General features: G+C 42.5%; 1 protein-coding gene across 2 annotated transcripts in view; it reads right to left on the bottom strand.

The window, feature by feature from the left end:
• Window positions 1-16,430, bottom strand: part of LOC309701688 (SH3 and multiple ankyrin repeat domains protein 2-like) — a 303,803-nt gene that overhangs the window by 204,394 nt on the left and 82,979 nt on the right. For both annotated transcript variants that reach the window (XM_082525846.1, XM_082525845.1), the window contains exon 2: window positions 3,117-3,344. In XM_082525846.1, the coding sequence (XP_082381972.1) occupies window positions 3,117-3,320 (204 nt within the window). In that variant the 5' untranslated portion in view covers window positions 3,321-3,344. The remainder of the gene's footprint in view (window positions 1-3,116; window positions 3,345-16,430) is intronic.

The following is a 16,430-nucleotide window of genomic DNA, read 5'->3' as shown; positions in this document are numbered from 1 at the left end:
CCTGGGACACCTTTTAAGTAAAACAGGAAATACAACTGGCTCAAGGACACGGACTTGAAACTACACACGGGAGTACAGGGACCAAAACCTAAGAACTAGAGAAACCATCACAATTGCAGTGAAGCGCCAGATAACAACAAAGATCAATAATAATACACCCTGGACCGTGACAGTTATTGGCTTGCGAGTTGTGAGAATTTTCTGTGTCATGAAAGTAACTCTCTTTTGACCTGGCTAAATCCATGGTAACATGCTGAACACATAACCTGATTATATTCAGATTTTTACTTTCGTGGCTCAAGAGTTGGGAGTTCGCCTTGTAATCGGAAGGTTGCCGGTTCGAGCCCCGGCTTGGACAGTCTCGGTCGTTGTGTCCTTGGGCAAGACACTTCACCCGTTGCCTACTGGTGGTGGTCAGAGGGCCCGGTGGCGCCAGTGTCCGGCAGCCTCGCCTCTGTCAGTGCGCCCCAGGGTGGCTGTGGCTACAATGTAGCTGCCATCACCAGTGTGTGAATGTCTGTGTGAATGGGTGGATGACTGGATATGTAAAGCGCTTTGGGGTCCTTAGGGACTAGAAAAGCGCTATACAAATACAGGCCATTTACCATTTACTTTAGAATCTTTAAAAGTGCCTGAGTTTAACAGATTATTTAATTTACAGCATGGTTTAAGTGAATCAGTCCTGCTTGATTTACCAGAACCATCTGAAATTTGGTCAGGAAAGCCTTAAAGAGTTGGAACAACTTTGAGTAAACTCAGTTTTTTCAAATGGCCTCAGTGTTTTGCTATGAAGCACAAAAAATACTGTAACTTAAACACGCATTTCTAATCTGTCCCAAACTTTACATTTGATCAAAGTCCCAACAAATAGGCACCGACAGCCAGAGCAGCACCGAGTGGGAATAGGAAATGTTTTTGCTTTGAGTATTATTCCTCACAGGCTGACCACATCCACTTAGAAAGAGGTCTATATAAACTTCCAGCCTTGATGATGCCTTTGTGTAAAAATGATGGCTTTTCATTTAATGGCGGCTCTAGTAGCATGGCACGAAAAAGGAAGCTGTAATTGAGGGGTAGGATTTTAGAAAATCATAACATTATTATCATTATTATATATTATACACCCACTTATATATATATTAGTGGGTGTGTGAAACCATGAGGCAGGCCATGTGGTAGGTTTGTCTGTGTTTGAGGCTGAAACAGCCAAAAACCTTATGAGACATTTTAAATTTAAGATTGACAGACAGACATTTTATTGTCATTCAGTGAACAAGGAATGAAATATTTTTGGAGTTGGCTCACCAAAGGATGAAAATGTATCAAAAATATGTTAAATATGTAATAAGTTATGTTGCATCCCACTTCCATCCCGCACAGAGATGCAGCTGGTCACACACTCAGTGTACAACACTGTGACATAAACTTAACATGTGTTCTTGTACAATGTCTAGCAGGCACAGGAAGTGTGCCTTGTTTATGAAACAGACAAATTAGAATTTTCTGAAAGACTGCAACAAACATCTCGAGTGAGTCGAGCCCGGCACACGTACACGGCAGCAGGCGCGATGCCACGGTCCTACTGCTGCTCGCAGCTTTAATGTGGAATATGAAATAAGGGCCTAAAAATAAGATTAATTAGGCATCATTTACTTTCAGCTATTCATCTACCTGCTATTCATTTACATATTAATAGGAAATGGAAGGACAATCTAACATTCATTTACTTTCTCCTTTTGGCTCCCACATCTGGGTTCATCATCTTCTATTATAAACTGCACAGCAATATTAAATTGTATAATCAGTATTTGAGTCCTAAGGGCAAACTGTGTCATTAAATGTTGTAGTGTGACTCTCACCAAGCACCTAATCCAGTAAACGCTTTTCTTCACTAATTTTCCAAATAGCCCCGCCCACCTCATGACCCACCTTAACTTTTGATACACACTCTTACACATATGCAGCTATATATAACAACCTGCTACACGTCTCCCATTCAACAGTCACAGACCAACTAATATCATATTATGATTCTTGATGGCCAGAGCTCGTTTAAGTCCCCGGCTTTAAAACTGTAAATGAGTGAAAGATTACTGGTAAGCCTACTTTAAACAGCAGGAAGCCTCCAAGGCTGAGATTACACTCCTTTGCTTCCTCTGAAAACATCCATTTGCTTAAAGGTTAATCTCACACAAATGGAAGAGATAAGGATGTGTTATATTATCATGCTAGAGGAGTCTTATAATGAGTATAAAATAAGATAAAACAACAAACCGATGGAATGTGCTAACAGGTGTATGTGTTTTTCAAGTTTTGGCAAATGTCTTTGCACATTTCCTGCAAATTTCTTTTATCTCTCCAGGTATATACAACAGATGATATATACCAGGGGAGCTAATAGGGATACTACTTTATACATGAAAGGACCCTTAAAGAATATTCACCCTCTCAGAAATGCCAGTGATTTCGTTGTTGGAGTTGGAGTGAGCAGAGTGCAGTGAAGCACATTTGGATCACTGTAAAACCTTTAACATCTGGAAATGCACCTGTTTCTTTCTGCCTGCATTATCAATTTTTATAAAGATTCCTATCTGTTTAATGCATGGTGACACTGTTTGTAAGCCACAACTGAAATGCCACCGACTGTACCTTTCCTGCAGGTCTCACACATTAATGGCATCATTGCGTTTGAGTTTACTGCAAGCCAGCTTTCAATAAAAGCTTTTAGATCACAAAAGAGGTTAGAAGGTGTTAGAATACACAGCATTCATTTCCAGTACATATCAAGTCGCAAGTTTATGTTCATCAGTCACGTTAATATTTCACACAGTCACAAACATGATCAATTCGAAACATTTATCGGGTTACTGGCATCCCATCTAGGGTTAGGGTCGAGGTCGTTTCCCTTACTGATGAAATCTCATACGTTAATGTTAACATTAATATTGTTCTGTTAAACGCTTTGAGCTCTGGCGTCCCAAAAAGATGAAAATTTTAACAAAAAAAGAGGTGGATGTTTGCCTAACCCTACCCTAGATGCGGGTGAGCTGGTGGATGCTACGAGGTTAACATCAGCACTCTCAAAAGCTCTGTTCTCATCCTTCACAGATACTCACTGTCTGCTGCAAGTCAGGGATCAAGAGACGGATAACCAGTGAGTTCGTGTGAATGTCGTCCATGCGGTTCTGCGATGGCTCTGCAGTGGCCCTTATAGTCTCATAGATGGTTTCTTCGCGGGAGCTCTCGGAGGCACAATCATCAGAGTAGTCGGAAAAGCTCTGGGCCATCTCATCCTCACTGGAGGTGGAGCTTTGGGGCATAGTCAGCAGGCCCGGGGAATTCAGCTGGGACAGAGAAGCAAACAGGAAATAATATCAGGCTCTTGCAAAGAGATGATTAAAGAAACTAGATATTCAAATTGAATAATCTCCTCCTGTTCCCATCAGACACCTTCTGTCATTTCAGACAGCCGTCAAAGACCACGCATGCTACTTTGTCTCATCCATCCTGTGCTAACAGCTTGTACAGTGGGCTTCAGTAAACTCCCAGAGGTACTAATATCACCTAATATATGCAAAAACATGGTCTGGCTCATTAGTGCTTTCTGTATATCACTAAATGAACTTCACGAGGGTGAAAACTGCACCTGAGAGTTAATCTATTCCCTATGGCCAAATGATCCACTGGCAACATGATTTATGGTCTTATCAGTCAGTGCCTCCAGCTGTGTGCTTGTAAGTGACCCGGGCAGAATGAAGATACTGAAATAACCCGAATGTCTGATTAAATATATTTTCAACTTTTCTCAGAAGTCAGTGTGTGGGGGATTTGGAGGTTAAATGTTTTATATTAATTAAATACTAACAATTAATATCCCCATATGTCATTGACCTTACACTGACAAAAAAGATTTCTTTTTTAAAGTAACTGATTAAAACAGTACCCAACACTCACACTGAACTATTCTCACTTGTTGACATTAGATAACAGTTAGAGGTCTAACATAAGTACCAAACACAGACAGAGATTAAATGATTTTTAGGTAAAACCTTCCCAGTGTATAACTTATTCTTCATTTCGTTCATTAAATATTATTTTTCATTTTTAAAAAACTAATCTATGACCTTTTCTTTAACTAAAGAAAACACTTCAACTTGGAAATACAAGCAAAAACCATGTAAGTCAAAATCTGAAGGTTATAGTTCAACATAGGAAATGATCATGCTAAGATGTGCGTATTTCACTCTACTTCTTTTCAGAGTGCCAGCAAGATACAATATTTCACAAGATGACTTTTCAAACATCTGTCTGTTTAACTGCGACTGCTGCAAAAACCAAACAAACAAAAAAGAAAAAACCCAAACCTGGACTCTGTCACGGGTTCATAACTCTAGGAACAACAAGTAGGCCTGCAGAGCGAGAGCGAAGTGCTCTAATAGGGTGATATGGTACTACAAGGTCATTAAGATAAGATGGACCTGATTATTTAAGACCTTGTATGTGAGGAGCAGGATTTTGGATTCTGGATTTAACAGGAAGCCAAAACAGGAGAAATCTGCTCTCTTTCTAGTCCCTGTCAGGACTCTTGCTGCAGCATTTTGGATCAGCTGAAGGCTTTTCAGGGAGTTTTTTGGACATCCTGATAATAATGAATTACAGTCGTCCAGCCTGGAACTAGTTTTTCAGCGTCACTCTGAGACAGGATATTTCTAATTTTAGAGATGTTGCACAAATGGAAGAAAGCAGTCTTACATAATTGTTTAATATGTGCGTTGAACGACATGTCCTGGTCAAAAATGACTCCAAGGTTCCTCACAATGTCATACTACACTGAGGTCTAGCAGGACAAGCACAGAGATGAGTCCACTGTCAGAGGCCATAAGAAGATCATTTGTAACCTTCACTAAAGCTGTTTCTGTGCTGTGATGAGCTCTGAAACCTGACTGAAACAAATAAACCTCTGCAGATGATCTGTTAGCTGTTTGACAACTACTCTTTCAAGGATGTTTGATATGAAGGTTGGAGATTGGCCTATAATTAGCTAAGACTGCTGGGTCTAGAGATGCTTTTTAAGCAACAAGATGTGTATTTAGAATCCTTGTCTTTTTTGAATCCCCAATCGGGTCCAAGTTTCAGCTGTCTAGCTGTTAATTTGAGGTGAAGTTGAAGAATCTGAAAGTAGTCCTTTTTATTTTTTAATCCACTTTGTTCAATGTCCTCGTGCCACTGGTAGTAAAAGAGCCCCACAGGATGATTCCTCTACCACCATTCCTGACAGCTGGTACAGTCTATTTGAAAACGATTTGTAATTTGCAGTTATTTAGAAATATAGAATCTTAAGCAGCACCTTAATGAGTGTATATTTATATTTGTATATATTTAAACAAATACCGGTATATAATTTTGACCCTGTGCAGATTATAGAAAATCCATAATAAATTGTACATCCACTCCCTTTTTTTTTTAAGTCATCAAGGATATATGTTGTACAATCATGGAAAAAGAACAGTGCAAAGAAACCATAAAAAGCCCAAAATGACTATGACATTCATGGCTATGATGAGTGTACATATCCAACCATATATGCCCATTAGCTGAGATGTCCCGGATTTGATGACACTGCAGGTAACAATAGATAAAGCTGCCATTTTCAGTGACATGTGTAATGGATAGATTTGCCTTTTTCCAGATTTCTTGAGTTCGTATTCCCACTCGTGATAACAGATAACTCTACATTGTATTCCTTGAGGATTTGAGAAATGTTTTTAACAAAGAAGGATGAAAATGGGTGAGAAAAGATGAAGAATCAAGGTGTGACAGTTAAAAAATGCCAGTTTTATATCAGTTCGAAAAGCAACTCCTGATTTTGTTTTTGCACATTTTCATTTCAGCCTCCTGCTGCGGACTTTATTCTGTAATGTGTATAATTTCCTCCCATGCTTTTCCAATCAGCATGTGGCCAATTACAAATGCACTCGAAGTGTCACGTAACATGTGTCATGTTTGAGCATTCAAGTGATACGAAGGAAACCTGGTCTTGTTAGGAGAGACGGCATCCATCCCACTTTGGATGGAGCAGCTCTCATTTCTAGAAATATGGATTATTAAACCCCCCAAAATATGACTATCCAGAGTTGGGACCAAGAAGCAGAGTTGCAGTCTTACACTCCTCTCTGCAGCTTCTCTCCTCCTGCTACCCCCCCCCCCCCCCCCGAAAAACCCCCCATCTCCATAGAGACTGTGTCAGCTTCCAAAAAGACAAAAAACAAACTAAAACCAGCAACAAACAACTTAAACATAAACAATTACAAAGAAAGAACAATACAGTATCCACATCTGAACCAAAGAGTAAAACAGTGAAATGTGGATTATTAAATATTAGGTCTCTCTCCTCCAAGTCTCTGTTAGTACATGACTTAATAATTGATCAACAAATTGATTTACTCTGCCTTACAGAAACCTGGTTGCAGCAGGATGATTATGTTAGTTTAAATGAATCAACACCCCCGAGTCATTCTAACTACCAGAAATCTCGAAGCACAGGCCGAGGGGGCGGGGTGGCAGCAATTTTTCACACCAGCCTATTAATTAATGAAAGACCAAGACAGACTTTTAATTCATTTGAAAGCCTGATGCTTAGCCTCGTCCACCCCAGCTGTAAAACTCAGAAACCAGTCTTACTTGTTATCATCTGTCGTCCACCTGGGCCTTACTCAGAGTTTCTGTCTGATTTCTCAGACTTTATATCTGATTTAGTTCTGAGCTCAGATAAAATAATTATTGTGGGTGATTTTAACATCCATGTAGATGCTAAAAATGACAGCCTCAACATGGCATTTAATCTGTTATTAGACTCAATTGGCTTCTCTCAAAATGTAAAAGAACCCACCCACCACTTTAATCACACTCTAGATCTTGTTTTAACATATGGCATAGAAACTGAACATTTAACAGTGTTTCCTGAAAACCCTCTCCTGTCTGATCATTTCCTGATAACATTTACATTTACAATAATTGATTACACAGCAGTGGAGAGTAGACTTTATCACAGTAGATGTCTTTCTGAAAGTGCTGTAACTAAGTTTAAGAATATAATCCACCCACTGTTATCATCTTCAATGCCGTGTACCAACACAGAGCAGAGCAGCTATCTGAACGCTACCCCAACAGAGGTCGATCATCTTATTAATAATTTTACCTCCTCACTACGTACGACTCTGGATACTGTAGCGCCAGTGAAAACTAAGGTCTCTAATCAGAAGTACCTGACTCCGTGGTATAATTCTCAAACACGTAGCCTAAAGCAGATGACTCTTAAGCTGGAGAGGAAATGGCGTGTCACAAATTTATAGGATCATCATTTAGCCTGGAGAAATAGTTTGTTGCCCAACGGGCCTGCCTTGGGTTGAGCTGCTTGGCAGAACGAATATGGATCAGGTTCTGATGATCAGTCCAGATCAGAAAAGGGTCTTTCGCTCCCAGGAGCCAATGCCGCCACTCTTCTAAGGCCCACTTGATGGCCAGGAGTTCTCGGTCTCCGACACCGTACCGTTGCTGCGTGGGAGAAAATTTCCTTGAGAAATAGCAGCATGGGTGAAGTTTTCCATCCGGGTCGTGTTGAGAAAGGACGGCGCCAGCGCCAACATCGGAGGCATCCACCTCCACCACAAAATCTCTGGCAGGATCAGGGTGGAGCAGGACGGGGGCCATAGTGAACCGGTGGATAAGGTCTTGGAATGCCTGTTTTGCACCTGGGGAGAGGCAGAAGGGCTTAGGCAGGTTAGCTGGTTTGGTGAGGGATGTCAGTGGGGCGACAACGGTGCTGAAGTTACGGATAAAGCGCCGAAAGAAATTGGCAAAGCCCAGGAAGCTCTGTAGCTGCTTAAGGCTGGAGGGCTGAGGCCACTGGGTCACGGCTTGGACCTTTTGCGGGTCCATGGTCAGGCCATCGGAGGAGATGGTGAAGCCTAGGAAGGTGGTGGACTGCTGATGGAAAGCACACTTCAGTTTGCAGAACAGCTGGTACTCAAGCAGCCTGCTCAGCACGGCCCTCACATGGTGAATATGGTCCACTTCGGTGCGGGAGTTGATCAAGATGTCGTCTAGATAAGCAAACACCCACCGGCCTAGCATATCCCGCAAGACATCGTTGATCAGATGTTGGAAGACAGCAGGGCTGTTGCAGAGGCCGAAGGGCATCACCAGGTACTCCCGGTGCCCGTTAGGGGTGATGAAGGCCATCTTCCATTCGTCCCCTTCCCTAATGCGCACCAAATTGTAGGCGCTGCGTAGGTCTAGCTTGGTGAAGATGCAGGCCTGGGAGAGGGAATCGAGTGCGGTGGATAGCAGAGGAAGAGGATGGCGGTTCTTGACAGTGACTTTATTCAAGCCCTGATAATCTATACAGGGGCGGAGCCCGCCATCTTTCTTCTTGACAAAGAAGAATCCAGCAGCAGCAGGAGAGGTAGAAGGGCGAATAAAGCCCTGTTGGAGAGCCTCAGCAACGTACTCCCCCATGGCCTTATTCTCTGCGGGTGACAGAAAGAACAGGCGACCACGAGGGGGGACCGCTCCCGGGAGGAGCTCAATGGCTATGTCGTAGGAGCGATGAGGAGGTAGAGTAGAGGCTCGCCTCTTACTGAAGACCTCAGATAGGTTGTGGTAAGCCGGAGGGATCTTATCCAGATCAATGGGCTCCGGGGGTGAGGCCTCTTCTGACTTTGAGTTCTTTTGGGTCCGAGAGAGAAGGCAGCGGACATCCTGGACACTGGGGACCCCAATCCAGGATCTGGCAGGAAGACCAGGAGATGTGGGGGTCATGTTGACGGAACCAGGGGTATCCAAGGATGAGAGGAGAGGAAGTAGCCGAGACTACTAGAAACCGGACCTCCTCCTGATGATCCCCAATAGACATGCGAACCGGCTGGGTCTGGAACAGGATCGGGTAGGGTTGGAGGGGTCGCCCATCTACTGAGGTCACCGGGAGAAATTGATCAACGGAAGTTAACGGAATGCAAAGTCGAGAGGCTAGTTTTTGGTCGATGAAGTTCTCAGCGGCTCCGGTGTCCAGGAGGGCTTCAGATGAGAACTGTTGGTGTTTCAGGTGAAATATTACTGGTAACAGAAAACGAGAGGGGTCAGAGGAGTGTGAAGGGCCAGGTGGGACTCCCCGGCAGTCTACCTGGCGTCATCGTTTCCCGGACGTAGCGGGCACTGGGGACGACGGTGTCGAGCTGATCCACAGTAGGCGCAGAGACCCTCATGCCAGCATCTCTCTCTCTCTTCTTTGGAGAGTCTACCCAGCTGCATGGGCTCCTCGCTGGATGTACTGCTTGGGCTAGCAGCGGCTCCTTCAGAGGGGGGAGGAGGCTGGGAAGACGTGGCCCTCTGAGGCTGGAAGGGTTTGAAGGCCCGAGGGGTGTGGCGAGGCCGCGACATCACTCGTTGGTCCACGGCCTCATCCAGAGTTTTTGGGGCCTCACAGCCGGTCATCTCATCTCGGATGTAATCAGCCAGTCCCTCCAGAAAAATGGAGCGTAGAGAAGCGTCTCCCCACTTTAGCTTAGCGGCCAGGGTATGGAATTGGGAGGCAAAGTGACAGACGGGTCGACTGCCCTGGCGTAAATGAAGCAGCTGTGACTCCACTTCACTGCTCGGGGGAACAAACGTCTTTTTTAATTCCTCCACAAACAGGGCATAGTCATTGCAAGCTGCAGATTTATTGTTGTAGAGCATAGGTGTCAAACTCTGGCCCGCGGGCCTAATTACATTTGGCCCGCGAAGCCACACCAAATTACTATTAGAGCTGGCCTACTGGTATTATACAGCTAATATATATATTGTTTAGTATTAAGCTTTGCTTGTTCCATATTCAGTTTTTCAGCAAAACTTGTTTGAGTCCATAAGAAGAGATTCATTCTTAAATCTGGAGGAAGATTTTTTTTTTCAATAAATATTAATGTAAGCCCGCAACCTTGTTTAAGTTTTGAATTTTGGCCCACTGTGTATTTGAGTTTGACATCCTTGTTGTAGAGAGCCGCGGCCCATTCCTGAGCCTGGCCAGACAAGAGAGAGGTTAACATTGCAACTTTTGCACGGGCGGTGGCGTATTTAGTGGGCTGACATTCAAACAGCATGTCTAAAGTGGCGAGCAAACCATCAGGCTGGCCATCAACTCCATTCCACTTATCTGGTAGTCCGATCCGGGGCTCCGCGCTCACCGGTGCTGGCTGACGTTGCAGTGAGGTGACGGAAGTGGAAAGTTGGAGGACAGTTTCGGTGAGAGACTCCATTTTTGTGCTCATCCGATCCACCACACCGCGAAGATATAGTACTTCGGCTTTCAGCCGTTCGAATTCCGCTGGGTCTATATGTGGCTCAGACATCCTGTCATGATCGGGCGAATTACACACAGTAATTCGGCGTGCCCGTGTGGCATGCTGGCTAGATCCAAACGCGGCGAAGGCTAGCGGTGGGTTGGAACAGACACGCAGTTATTCTAGTAACGATCAGTGCACGAAGCGTGGCTTCGGAACTGGCGTTACAGACGGAGAGCGAGCGGAGCCGAGATGAGAAAAAGAATTGAAGGGAAAAACACTCACAGTTGCTGAATCAGGCGGAGACTGACGTCGGCAAAGTTTCGGAGCTCCTGACATGAAGAGAACGATGTCTGAGCGGCGAACAGGTGGGTGGCGTCTCTTTTAAACCCGGCCCCGTGATCAGCTGATCACCAGCTGACACCCTTTAACGTTAACTAGTAATGACTTCATGAACTTCTTCACAAATAAAATTTTTATCATTAGAGAAAAAATTACCAATAACCATCCCACAGATGTAATATTATCTACAGCTACTCTTAGTACCATTGATGTTAAGTTAGACTCTTTTTCTCCAATTGATCTTTCTGAGTTAACTTCAATAATTACTTCCTCCAAACCATCAACGTGTCTTTTAGACCCCATTCCTACAAAACTGCTCAAAGAAGTCCTGCCATTAATTAATTCTTCGATCTTAAATATGATCAACCTATCTCTAATAATCGGCTATGTACCACAGGCCTTCAAGCTGGCTGTAGTTACACCTTTACTCAAAAAGCATCTCTGGACCCAGCAGTCTTAGCTAATTATAGGCCAATCTCCAACCTTCCTTTCATATCAAACATCCTTGAAAGAGTAGTTGTCAAACAGCTAACAGATCATCTGCAGAGGAATGGCTTATTTGAAGAGTTTCAGTCAGGTTTCAGAGCTCATCACAGCACAGAAACAGCTTTAGTGAAGGTTACAAATGATCTTCTTATGGCCTCTGACAGTGGACTCATCTCTGTGCTTGTCCTGCTAGACCTCAGTGCAGCGTTCGATACTGTCGACCATAATATCCTATTAGAGCGATTAGAACATGCTGTAGGTATTACAGGTACTGCACTGCAGTGGTTTGTATCATATCTATCTAATAGACTCCAGTTTGTGCATGTAAATGGAGAGTCCTCTTCACACACTGAGGTTAATTATGGAGTTCCACAGGGTTCAGTGCTAGGACCAATTCTGTTTACATTATACATGCTTCCCTTAGGCAGCATCATTAGAAGACATAGCATACATTTACACTGCTATGCAGATGACACCCAGCTCTATCTGTCCATGAAGCCAGATAGCACACACCAATGAGTTAAACTGCAGGAATATCTTAAAGACATAAAGACCTGGATGGCCGCTAACTTTCTGCTTCTTAATTCAGATCAAACTGAGGTTATTGTACTCGGCCCTGAAAATCTTAGAAATATGGTATCTGACCAGATTCTTACTCTGGATGGCATTACCTTGGCCTCCAGTAACGCTGTGAGGAACCTTGGAGTCATTTTTGACCAGGACATGTCGTTCAACGCACATATTAAACAAATATGTAAGACTGCTTTCTTCCATTTGCGCAGCATCTCTAAAGTTAGAAATATCCTGTCTCAGAGTGACGCTGAAAAACTAGTTCATGCATTTATTACTTCCAGGCTGGACTACTGTAATTCATTATTATCAGGATGTCCAAAAAACTCACTGAAAAGCCTTCAGCTAATCCAAAATGCTGCAGCAAGAGTACTGACAGGAAAAAGGGAGTTTTTCCTTCCCACTGTCACCAAAGTGCTTGCTTATAGGGGGGGTCATATGACTGTTGGGTTTTTCTCTGTATCTATTATTGTGCGATCTACTGTACAATATAAAGCGCCTTGAGGCAACTTTTGTTGTGATTTGTGATTATATAAATAAAATTGAATTGAATTGAATACTGTGTGAATAAAATTGTACTACAATAAAGACACAAAAGACAAGTCACAACAGATGTTTAGAGCATTTTTGATCATTAGATTGTATGTGACACGGCTTTAATTTCATGGGAACCAATCTGTGCTGCACTTGTTGCCGACAGTTTATATACAGTGTTGTGTTTGCCCCCTTTATGATTTCTTAAACTTTTCCATACTTTTAAATCAAACTTCTATATTTCAGGTCATCAAACAATTTTATTATTAAAGAACGATAACCTGAATAACCAAAAACTGCATTTTTTAAAGGAAAAATGTCAAACCTACCTGTCCTTATGTGAAAAAGTAATTTCCCCCTCATTACATTTTTATTTCATTTCATTTTTTGGAAACCCGAGTTCCACTAGCCACATCCAGGCCTGATTTCTGGCAGTCCTGCTGAATAAAGAAATCACCTGTAGGAATGTTTAGCTGATTTTAGAGTTTAGAAATGTGTTAACATAGAATGTAGAGCTATTGTAGAGATACTGACACTGCCCTCAATATAATAAAGGCCTCACTGTGTCGTGAACTTAGGAGTAGATTGTAGGAGACCCCTCCCCCACTTGAACTGTGAAAGTAAAACAGAGAGGAGTTAATGCTGAGTGGAAATTCCCCAGAGAATGTTTGGGTGGGGGTCTCAACATTTGTGACTGGATAACTGTGGTCTGGAAGGGAGATGGGTTTTATGACCTAGGGAGTCACCTAAACCCACAGTGTTTTAACTGTCACGCGCACACATCCACATGCACACTCACTCATGTGCACACACATGTCCACATGCACACTCACTCATGTGCACACACATACACACAGGTATGCGTACACAGTCACTCACGAGCACTCACAGACACATGGGAACGCGCACATGTAGGCATTCATGTGCTCGTGCACACAGACACAGAGTTTGCAGCACACCGTGGGGGTTTTATGATGGGGTCACTTCTATAAAACTGTGTTTCACAGACAAAGGAGTGAAGATTTGCAGAGGGACACACCGGCCTGGCAAGTCTTCCCTTCTAGAAGATGCATGCTTAAATGAGGATAAATGAAGAAGAGTAAAGATAAATGAAGATGAGTAAAGATGAATAAAGGTTTTGTGAAAATGACTACTGAGTCCGGTGCCATCTCTGGATGCTCGAGGAATAAAAAGAACCGGGGTAAAACTGATTTCGCAACAGTTTTGGTGCCGTGAAACCCGGGATTTGCTCGAGGCCCAGAGAGGAATTGGCAGAGCTGAGATCGTGAAACGAGGCGAACAGAGAGCTAGCTCACATGATTAAAAGGTAAGCAATCCTAGTGATCAAATAGGAAAAAATGAACTAAAGTAAATAAAGCAAATTAAAAAGTGGATTAGTGTTAAAGTAATGATAAATAAATTGATAAAACTAATAGTGACATTTAAAGGTGATCAAGTACTCAAGGATGAATGGAGAATTTGATTGCTGACTGTATGAGAGCTGTTGGGGTGATAGGAAAATGAGGTTGGAGGAGTGAGTTAACAGGTTAATGTGTGGGTATAAAACAATGGGGTAAAACAGGAGGACAAAGGAGGGGGGAACAACTAAGCTGTAGTGCCTCTTCACCTCACTGTGCAATACCTTTTGTGCAATACTTTTGTAAATAGTCAACGGTGCAATAGACTCAATACTTGAAATGTGCAATTCACTTGTATTTTTATTTTTATTCCTATTTATTATATTTATCCCCTTCGTATATTTTATTTATATTGTCTCTGTATTTATATATATGTGTGTGTGTATAACTCTGTAACTTCTGTCGGTGCTGTGCTTTTTTGGAAATCGAATTTCCCAGAGGAACCCACCCGAGGGATTAATAAAGTTCTATCTAATCTATCTAATCTAATCTAAAAAAAGAGAGAAAGAAAATGATGAAAACAAAGAAAATAAAAAGTGTGGAAGTATGAGTGGGAAATTGTCTCCAACTGGGGGAAGCAGTGATAGTAGAGGTCACCTTCTTCCCCTGCTGGACACAAAAGAAAACATAATTTGGAGTGCTGTGGATGAAAATAATTAACAACAACATCAAGAAGATTTTTGTGTTTGCGGTTAAGAACAAATAAAAATTTTATTTTTGGGGTTTAAAGTCAGAGTTTAAAACAAAATGAGTGGAGATGTGTTGCTTTAGGGTTAGTGATGAAAATATATGCAGTCACAGTGAATAATGAAAGTCTCTCAGTCTGTCGATTACAGGTGGGGAACGGACCTGGATCAATTCTCCACGGGCAGCAGTCGGAAGAAAATTATAGGTTAAAATCATTAGAAAAAAATAGAAACACCCAGCCAGAATTTTTGGCTGAATGGTTTTGCAGCTTCCCGTCCTCATCCTGAACAAGCAAGCTCCAAGGAAGCTGATCTCTCCCTGAAGACACAGAGTGCAGTTTCAGAAGCACGAGTATGAACATCAACAGTGGACAGGAGTCCAAGAGACAATACCAGAGTCCTGAGCAGAGAGGTCCAGCAGCGCTGTGGGCAAACGGCATCAGAAAGAGAAGAACCACCATCTAGATTGGATGGATGGAGATGCGTTTCCAGCAAGCTGCAACCTCACTGTGTGTGAAGGACTTTTGAGAAGACTGTCTGAGTTTGACACTTGCCATGTTTGGAGTGAGATGGCAATGAAAGAGACAGTGGGACAAAGAGAGACACGGGACAAAGCTGAAGAAAACTGACTGCCATTGGACTGAAAAGTGGGAGAGAAGAACGGAGAGAAAGGAGAAGTGGAGGGCTGAGGCTGCTGTTTTAGTGTGGGGAATCAAATTGGGTTAAGGAATCCGGGGAGACAAACGACTGCCTGGAAGTGGAGGATTGACACAGTGTCCAGACCACCACAAAAGGGGGAGGAAGACAAGCACTGAGGTATGCAAGTGTACTGTTAGCAAAATGGAAAGGTGACACCACACATGCAGATAATATGCACCAGAGATAACAAAAAATCATACACAAAGTGTTACACATTAAAAGAGGGTATTTGTAGAAGGGGTTGACAACACTCAGCGCGGTTGCCTATGGTAACCTGCAAGCATTTGGGGTTTAGCTGTGCCTGACTATGACAGAGTTTTTCATTTAGATGTTTCTGAAACAAAATTTGGAGTGAACGGAGTTTTGTTTCAGAAAAAAGGGGGAGTGTACATAAAAGGATACATAAAAACAGAAAATGTATTAACCCGACTAACACACAGACACACACACACGTAATTAAGATCAAACACAATTTTAAGTAGGTAACACTGTTACCATCATCCTGTCTGGTTTATTGAGTGGGTTGAGAACTGATACATAGACGACTGAATTAGTATTATTTTGGGGAACATGATAGCAGGGGTGAACAGAATCCTGCAGCCAGAGTTTAAATGAGTGAAACTAGCAGATTTTTGTTTTTGTTTTGTTTTGTTTTTTGTTTTTGTTTCTGAAGTATGGGGAAGGTTTTACCATGGCCAGTAAAGATGAGTAAAGATGAATAAAGGTTTTGTGAAAATGACTACTGAGTCTGGTGCCATCTCTGGATGCACGAGGAATAAAAAGAACCGGGGTAAAACTGATTTCGCAACACACCTGAAAACGTGCCAGAGAGAAGTTGGCTCAAAAATGTCAGAAAGCAACACAAACACAATCTGAAGAACCTCCTGAGAAGCAAACGTTTGACTTTTACCAATTTGGAAAGGGTTGCAAAACCATTTTAAGTACTCACTGTACTGAGGCGTCAAGTTTTCATCTATCTGCTCTTTGGAAATCACCTTTTTGTTGAAAAAAACACTAATTTGTACCTTTCAGACTGAGCTATCTTTGGTGTTGACAGGTTGCTGCGGCGCAAAAGAATAGAATTTGAAATCGGTCCTTTGTTGGCTTCCGTTATATGTCAACAAAGCATTGATTCATTTCTAGAGTTGCCATTTTAAGCTTGAATGATTCATAGGTCAGTTTGAAGTGGCATTTTTTTTAAATTGCTCTAAAAATTAGAAGGAAACCAAGGAGTGGACTGAGAAAACAGAGAGGAGCTTCCAATCAAAAAACTTTAAACGACCTTCAGAAAACCTGGAGATGTTTTTCTCAAGACCACTTTCAAAAATGGCAAGACCAACAACCTGCAAATGGAGGAAATGTCAAACTCTTGTTACAAT

Source organism: Aulonocara stuartgranti, assembly GCF_965226115.1.
Source record: "Aulonocara stuartgranti genome assembly, chromosome: 1".
NCBI classification, from domain to species: domain Eukaryota; kingdom Metazoa; phylum Chordata; class Actinopteri; order Cichliformes; family Cichlidae; genus Aulonocara; species Aulonocara stuartgranti.
Note: the sequence above shows the minus strand (reverse complement) of the source record. Positions and strands in the feature narration are given on the sequence as shown.